The sequence below is a fragment of the Mastacembelus armatus genome, chromosome 1, assembly GCF_900324485.2.
Source record: "Mastacembelus armatus chromosome 1, fMasArm1.2, whole genome shotgun sequence".
Lineage (NCBI taxonomy): Eukaryota > Metazoa > Chordata > Actinopteri > Synbranchiformes > Mastacembelidae > Mastacembelus > Mastacembelus armatus.
Window position 1 is genome coordinate 22,350,324 of NC_046633.1, and position 8,788 is coordinate 22,359,111.

An 8,788-nucleotide genomic window follows, 5' to 3' on the forward strand; every position below is an offset into this window, starting at 1 on the left:
AGAACACTGTAGAGGTCTTTTCTCCATGCACATGAATTTAAATGAGATGATTCATCACACTTGTGTTTGTTCTTGAAAATTAGCAACTCTAACTCTCCCAACCTAAAAGAAATTTCCACGACAATTTCCAAAAAGGGACTTGGAATCCGAGGTTGATAATGATAATGGTGTGCATCAAACTATCAGAATTGAAATCCAAAAACCAAATAACCAAGGTCCAAGAACAGGGGAAATAAGTCCAAAATACAATAAATAAATAAGTTTTCCCTTAATAATAAAAACCTTCATTTAAAAACTGCATGATGTGTTTACTTATCTTTGACAAAAAAATAAGAAATCAGGAAGAGGGCCAACACTTTTTCACACCACTGTAATTACACTTTTATTTTAAAAGTGAATCAAATATGACTAATACATTACAGTAGTTTCATTATTTTCTGCAGCCAAAGCTGAAAGCTTAGTTGAATATTTGTGTCTAATGTGTCTAACCAGCTTTTAGTGTCTATGAAGTTGAGCTTAAATCAGTAAAGGCATCTAAGCAGTAGCTGTCGTTGTGGTGTGTATGATGAGTTATAGAGCCATTTTCTTTTCACAGACCCAGAAGTTTTCATTCTCACAGTTTACATCATTCCAGCTGTCTTCACTGTCATAGTAGTTAGTTTCTACACAGTCTTCATTTCTGCCATAGTAGTTGTTGGGCTCGCCAGAGTACCAGAAACTGAAACCCCAAAACAAAGAAGCTTTTAAAAAAAGAGCACAAACTAACAAGGATTTGTCTAAAAGTAACACACAGAATGTGACCAAGTAAAAAAAATAAATAATAAAATGCATGATTTACTTTAAATAATGCTTAATGTACAAACCTCAGAGTCAGCAGAGTCCCATCCACCCATTTCCATACTGCCTCGACATCACTATCAGTCAGTCCGATCCATGTGACTTTTTGGAACTGTCTCACGAATGCCTTATTTACAAAGAGAAACATACAGTAAACAAATATTTAACTAATGTCAATTCACAAAACTTATCTGTCTTATACACACACATACCATTTCCTCTTTGCTGTTGATAATCATCAGGTCTGCATTTTGTAGCAGACAGTTGTCTCTACTTTTTTGCCAGGTTTTCTTGATTGTAGAAACATAATAAAAACTACCATTGAAATACACCCATCCTTGATGGGAATAGTGTGCTGTTGGTAAATAGAAACAATGATAAGAAAAGGGATAATGGAAAAGCTACTGCTGCTACTTTGGTCACAGCTTGAATAGATTTTCTATCAGAGCAAATAAGAACAAAGAACTGCTGTTACAATAAGTTAGTTCTTCTTATTGACTGTATGAGCCACTCAAATGTCCTCCCTGTGATTACTGGTATGAGATTCATCCTGACACTTACCAAACTCAGTGAGCTTCTTCGTCATGTCATCTCTCTCTGTAGTCAGGGAAATCTGCTGTAAGACTGATTCAGATTATTCAGATTCAGATTTAGCTTCAGATTCAGTGTATTACTGATTACTACTATTAATGGACTGATGTTGTGTTAAGTAAAGTGTCATTTGGAGTAAAGATGTTCCTATTTGCAAAATTGCAGCATTTCAGCAACACGTCACATCCATCCATCCATCCATCATCTATACCCGCTTATTCCTTAACCAAGGTCCCAGGGATCTGCTGGATCTTTGGGTGAAAGGCAGGGGTACACCCTGGACGAGTACACGTCACACATTAAAACTGAATTTCCATATTGCTGTAATTTATAGAGTGTATGTAGTTTGTGTAATACATGGACTATATGAAAGTGAGTTGTACTTATTTGTACTTAACTAAGAAAAATGTGCGTCAAGTGTATAACTGGAAAGTGACTTCTTCCTGGAGGTGACTGTATAACATTAGTTTCATTGACACCACTGGTGATTAAGCAAGTATACTTTTTGTTTGCCCTTGTGTCTCTTCCATTGAATGTTAGACTCATGCCAAGCTCTGAATGTTAGTGAATTAAAGCAAAAGTACCAATGCAGAAGTGTTCATGTTTAGACAGAAACTGACTTCATTAAAAACTGTTACTCATTTCAAAAGTCCCTATTATTAGTTTTAGAGTGACAATAATCCAATGAATATTAGTCCTTTAACTGGAAACATTTACTAAGAGTTTTCATAATATATGCAACACTTCTCTGTTATATTTGCCCTGTGTTGACCCTGTGGATCTCTGTTCTTTTTGATGATTTTTACTTACTCAGTTTTCTCTTCAACTCATCTCGCTCTTTAGTCAGGTTACCTGGTGAAGAGATTACCATAATTTAAAAAAATCATCATCACAGTAAGATACAGTAACGTTCAGCAGTGTGCACAGGTGTGATAGCTCTGTGGTCTTTTTCAGGACATGTTTGTTGCCCATCATAACTAATGAAGCAGAGTAAGACACATTTCCAGAGTTTTGGACATTACATTATTAAGTATCATCATATTTAGTGCAGCATGGTGGATTAGTGGTTAGCACCGTTGCCTCACAGCAAGAAGGTTCCTGGTCTGAAACCCAGCAGGGCCCTTTCTGTGTGGAGTTTGCATGTTCTCCCTGTGCTTGTGTGGGTTTTCTCCAGGTACTCTGGTTTCCTCCCACAGTCCAAAAACATGTATGTCAGGTTGATTGGTGACTCTAAATTGCCCATAGGAGTGAGTGTGAGTGTGTGAGGTTGTTTGTATAGATGATGGATGGACGGTCATATTATATACCAATTTCAATCCTCTTCAGCTCATCTCTCTCGTCACTCAGGTTATTACATTTGGCATCAATGCCTAATGGGAAGATTACCATCATTTTCAGGAGAATCAGATTGCGTCCACAACTAATACAATGATTCACATTAAAATAGAATTTTCATATTGCATTCATTTATTTACAGTATCTTAGTAGATACAAATAATAGAGCCATGGATACCAGATGCTAACCAGTTTCATTTCTAGCATTAAAATAATATATATGTAACAATGTAAATAAAGTAGTACTTTTGAGAACTCACAGAGAGTAAGACGCAGCCAAATGTTGAGAGCAGCCTGTAGGATACACAAGAGACCAAAGCTCACAGCAACACATCTCTGCAGTTTTATTCCTGTGTGCAGAAACCAAAGACACACACTCACAAAGTGCAAAACCTAGTTTCCTGTTTTCCATGTATGTAGTTGGGATTTAATGAAGTACTTTCACCTTCATTGGTCCAATAGTGAAATATATAATATAATGAGTAGTTTACCAGTCAAATGAAAGTTAAAAACTACACTACATGTTTAAAGGTATGTGGTCACAAAATACAAAAAATACATTAACATCAAAGATGAGAATGTTAAAGGATCTTCATTCTTCCACTTATAAAACATACAGTCTTTGAACTATTTTTATAAAACAATTCAAACCAAAGTTTTCTTTCTTGTTTATGTTACTTTTATGGACAAAACAACCTTAAACTCACCAGGCATTGCAGCAGTCACTTCATTATCTTCGCCTGTATAACTCTTCGTAGTCTGTGATTTGCTTCCTTTTGGATGTTGCTTACGCAGCAACACACACTTCTTCTTCCTCATTCTTAACTAAATTTTTTCTCTGACTTAGAAAAGTTTGTCATAGTGAGGGTCCAACTGCTGCTCCAGCTAAAACCCACATGTATTGTTGCTTCATGTGAGGGGAAAAAAACTCTTCCGCAATGTAAGTGTATGTCATACATCTGTAATGGGGTGGAAAAATGGGGAGTAGATGTTTTTGGTAGTTCAAGATCCTGCTCGCCCTGTGATGGACTGGGGACCTGTCCAGGGTGGACCCCTGCCTTTCACCCACAGAGAGCTGGGATAGGCTCCAGCAGATCCCTGTGACCCTGGTTAGGAATAAGTGGGTATAGATGATGGATGGATGGATGAAGATCCTGCTCCTGCATTGTCAGAGTTTCAAATGAATCTGAGTCTGATAAATCTTGTCCCGTTCTCCTTGGTCTGAATGTGATAAAGAGATGTAGGCAGCTTGCAATAGTCAGTTTTCATATCAATTGTGGGGCAGAATTGGATTTGGTTTAGAGAGATACTTTCCAGAAGGTGCAAGTATGTGAGGTAGCTGTGGAGACTGCTGTGGTTAGGATAGCTGGTACAGACATAACATATGCAAAGGCAAAGGCAAATTTATTTGTATAGCACCTTTCATACACTACGCAATTCAAAGTGCTTCACAAGGCATATAATTACATTAAAAGCATTGAAAAGAGCATTTAAAAATAAAGACATTTAACATAAAATAAATTTAAATCAAGTAAAGTAAATTAAAATAAAACATAAAAGCACATTAAGAAAACAAGGATGAACAATTATTTGAAGGCAGCAGTAAATAAGTGTTTTCAGTCCTGATTTGAATGAGCTGACAGTTTGAGCAGAAGTTTGTTCCACAAGTGAGGAGCATAGTGACTGAATGCTGCTTCACTTTGTTTGGTTCTGGTTCTGGGAACACACAGTAGACCTGTCCCAGATGACCTGAGGGGTCTGGAAACCTCATAGGGAACCAATATATCTTGGATATATTTTGGTCCACAACCATTTAGTGCTTTAAATAAGATTTTAAAATCTATCCTTTAATTAACGGGAAGCTAGTGTAGTGATCTGAGAACTGGTGTGATATGGTCCAGTTTCTTGGTGTTTGTAAGGACTCTGGCAGCAGCATTCTGGATTAGCTGCAGCTGCGGACAAGCTTCAGGTCATAAGGTTTTCATGCTTTTGTAGCCCACTAATACACCACTGCCCAGTGCTCCAAGTGTAATTCCCACCCTGGCTGATGCTGCCAAGTGTGTTTTCAGTCCAAGTAGTAAACTTTACTCAAGAAAATCTGTTACAACCAAGGACAAGGCTGAGGATGCTGATTGTTGTTGAATGTATTGACAGGACAACTAAGGTGTATTTTAATCGTATCTAAATGTGGGAGCCTCCCCTGAGGAACAGGCTAAATTATCCACCCTCTTAGTTTGGGTAATGCAGATAAGGTCAAGCATGAAATCAACCTTCCTGATGATGCTGCAGTAACACAGCCTTATTGGCACATACCCCCTACACAATATAAGGAGGTTAGGGACCATATAGCCCAACTTCTCAAGAAGGCAGTCGTCAAAGTTGTTTACCAGCAACTTACTGACTTTCTCCTGTTAAACAACTGCTTTGATGATTTTCAGTCAGGTTTTAGGCTCCATCACAGCACTGAGACTGCACTTATCAAGGTGACAAATAAACTGTGACAAGACTGAAATAATCATCTTTGGACCACAGAAACAAAGAGAAACTCAGCAGTCACCTTGAGTCTCCTTCTCAAAATCTCAAAATCTAAAAATCAAGTTAGAAATCTAGGGGTAATCATGGACTCAGACTTGAATTTTAACAGCCACATTAAATCAATAACATCGTCAGCATTTTACCATCTCAAAAACATTTCCAGAATCAAAGGGATCATGTCTAAACCAGACTTGGAAAGACTCATCCATGCTTTTATCTCTAGCAGGTTAGATTACTGTAACGGCCTGTTCACGGGGCTCTCAAAACAAGCTGTAAGGCAGCTACAGTACATTCAGAACGCTGCTGCTCGGGTCCTGACTAGAACCAGGAAGTACAACCACATTACTCCTGTTCTCAGGTCTCTGCACTGGCTTCCTGTCCCTCAGAGAATAGACTTTAAAACAGCACTGCTTGTGTATAAGTCTCTTCATGGCTCAGCTTCACATTACATCTCTGACATGTTGATGCCATATGAACCATCTCGAACTCTGAGAACATCAGGGACAGGCCTTCTGCTCGTGTCTGTTTGATGCTATACAATTATTTATTTGCTTAGGTGAGACTTTGCTGCACTGTGCTAGTCTTTGTGTAGCATCTTTTATCATCACAATGTGATGGTTTAATGTTGAATACGTTAGTTTGGTTTGATATTATTCAATGTTTGGGGTATTAGTCAGTTTACTTGATTTACTTGTTTGGTTAATGTGCTTGAGGCTTAATTTGATTAGTTATGTTTTATTTATGATATAAATATAGGTCAAATGAGGTAAATGCATTAATAAAGTGGTCTAAAGATCTTACTTGCTAAATTAAAGTGAAAAATTGCTATAATGTTAAGATGCACCTGCTTATTATTTTCTCTTGTGCTTGTTACTTTATGTTAATTTGCATTGGTGTATTCTGTGATTTTGAAGCATCTGAGGATGTGAAAATTATTGGTTATTATTTCACCCACAATTCACAGCTATAAACAACAAAATGATAAAGCTTAAACATTAAGACCTTACAAAAACACCACCAAAATATTACATCAGCTTTCAGAGCATTTAAGGAAATTCAGAAAAAATGTTGCACTAAGCAATTTAGTGAAATAATAGTTACCTTTAATTGTCAAGGGGAAAGATTTGATCACAAACTGCACTTTTACTGTGTTAAGGTAAAACATCAACACCTAGATCACTGCCATTACTATTTTAATTTTAAACAGTTTCAGAGAGACTTCCATTTTTTCCTCTTTTTTTCTTTCTTTTTCTTTGTTTGTTTGTTTGTCGTTTGTTTGTTTTTTCTTTTTGTGTTTCCATCAGCATACAACAATATCACACACAAGCATTAAATACTGAAACAAAAACTCCTCACTCATGATAGCAAAATGAAACAGCCTTTTTTTTACTGCAGAAAAGCCATTGATTATTTGATTATTCACAGTTATAGTTATGTCTGTGCTCCAGTGCCACGTGCTGCACATTTAAACAGGTGAATCAGGTTTTCTGACATATTCCTATTAAATCTCCAGTTAGGGCTGTGTGATGCTGTGCTTACTGCAATAGATCTAAAAGAAAATTTGACTTGGTATTCAAGAAAAAGCACATAGCAGCTTAAACACAAATAACTGCAACAGTTTTCTAAAAGTATATGACAGGCCTGTATTTATGCTCTACATATTATTAAAGATATTGTTGTACAGTACCAAGCTGATGACAAACTTGATGACAAACTTCTTTTTCCAAACTATACTTTAAAAATATCACTATTATTCTTTGTAATATAATGGACATGGGTGTTTAAACAACAGCTGAGCAAACTTTAGAAAGTCACATCTGACTGGGTGAAAGGTCTTACAGTCTTTAGTGACACTTACAGCTCTACGCTGCAGCCAGTGGGCACACGAAACCATTTGGTTGTTCAAAGTATGTTAGAGATCTTTTGTCCTATCAGATGTTAATGTCCACCTAGCTCTTTCTCTAGCTGACCACTGACTTTTCTCTTCGCTTATTATAACTGGCCATTGGCCATTGGTCTCTTTCTCCAATCAGGTTGTTGTAACTGGTCTGTAACTGGTTTCTTTCTCCAATCAGGTTGTTGTAACTGGTCTGTAACTGGTCTCTTTCTCCAATCAGGTTGTTATAACTGGTCTGTAACTGGGTTCTTTCTCCAATCAGGTTGTTGTAACTGGTCTGTAACTGGTTTCTTTCCCCAATCAGGTTGTTGTAACTGGTCTGTAACTGGTCCATTTCTTCAGTCAGGTTGTTGTAACTGGTCTGTAACTGGTCCATTTCTTTAGTCAGGTTGTTGTAACTGGTCTGCAACAGAACCATCTTACGTTCTTGCTTGAACTTGCTCTGGATAACTGTGTTTTGGCACATAAGCAAAGAAACATTATCAGCCAGTCTCATCTTACTGGTGCTTCCTCAAGTGTGCTAACAAAGTCTACTCACAGTGGACAACCACAGCTGTAAGCCCAGCCAGGAGGAGAAGACACAGCAAACCCAGAAACACTGTAGCGGCTCTGCACAAGCTCTTCTTCACATCATCACCTTTACCTGAATGTGAAAAGCAGTGCCATTTGTATTGCATTCTCAATTCAAACTGAAGGAAGTCAGCGTTTGTATTGTGGTGTCCCATAATAACAGACATTATTAAAAGTCATCTGTGAACAGGGCAGTGTTTGAGCTACTTTAATAATGCTACCACTACTGGGAAATTTGTGATTAATATTAATAAAGACCCTAAAACTATTAGTTAAACATAGTCTCTATGTTACCATGTCCTAAAGGTGTTCAAATAAGATAAGATAAGAAAACCCTTATTTGTCTAACAATGGGGAAATTGCATTGTTGCAACAGCAAAGTACAAGTACACAGCAGAGTGCCAAAAGTAGCAAAGATGTAAGATAAATAAGAAATTTAACATATTTTAAAAATAGTAAGTGGAATAAAACTATAAAGCTACAAAAACTCTAAGTGTGTACAATATGTGCCTATGAGTGTGTACAGTATATAGAAATCGGTGGGAATCAGGGAAACAAAGAAGAGGAGAGAGTCAATAGTATAAATAAACACAATCTCATCCTCAAAAATAAGTTACGGACTTGTGCCATACATGCACAGCAGCTTTTAACCACAACAACGGTCATCCTGTGGCCCGACACAGAGCAGAGGAGCAACAGACAGCTACTTCTGCAATCACGTTAAGTCAAAGCTTTTCTTGTGTGTGTTTAAACAACCACACAACTTTAACTCTAAATTACTGCCACACCCAAAGGTACCAATGGAAGAAAACCCATAGGCCTGACATTAATCAGAAAATGATGATATGCATGTGCAGGATACACATGTACCAGTTCGCATGTGTTTGTTTACCTGAAAGTACAGGTTCAGTCCGGTCTTGCTCCAAAGAATGGATCAACACATTTTCATAAATGTTTTGTGATATTTTCATCTCCCCAGTCCTGTTGCTGCGATCATTGGAGGGTCTCTCTACATTGGCGTAG

The 8,788-nt window shown here is 37.4% G+C and overlaps 1 protein-coding gene across 1 annotated transcript; it reads right to left on the reverse strand.

Moving 5' to 3' along the window:
- Positions 1-356: 356 nt before the first annotated feature.
- Positions 357-8,768, reverse strand: LOC113128128 (C-type lectin domain family 4 member M-like). Its single transcript, XM_026303193.1, has 11 exons — positions 8,658-8,768; positions 7,734-7,838; positions 7,269-7,645; positions 3,471-3,549; positions 3,024-3,113; positions 2,736-2,798; positions 2,239-2,280; positions 1,399-1,461; positions 1,050-1,192; positions 864-964; positions 357-718 (listed from the first exon to the last, which is right to left on the reverse strand). The coding sequence occupies exons 1-11, from the start codon at positions 8,734-8,736 to the stop codon at positions 571-573; spliced, it is 1,290 nt and encodes a 429-aa protein (XP_026158978.1). The 5' UTR covers positions 8,737-8,768; the 3' UTR covers positions 357-570.
- Positions 8,769-8,788: the final 20 nt, after the last annotated feature.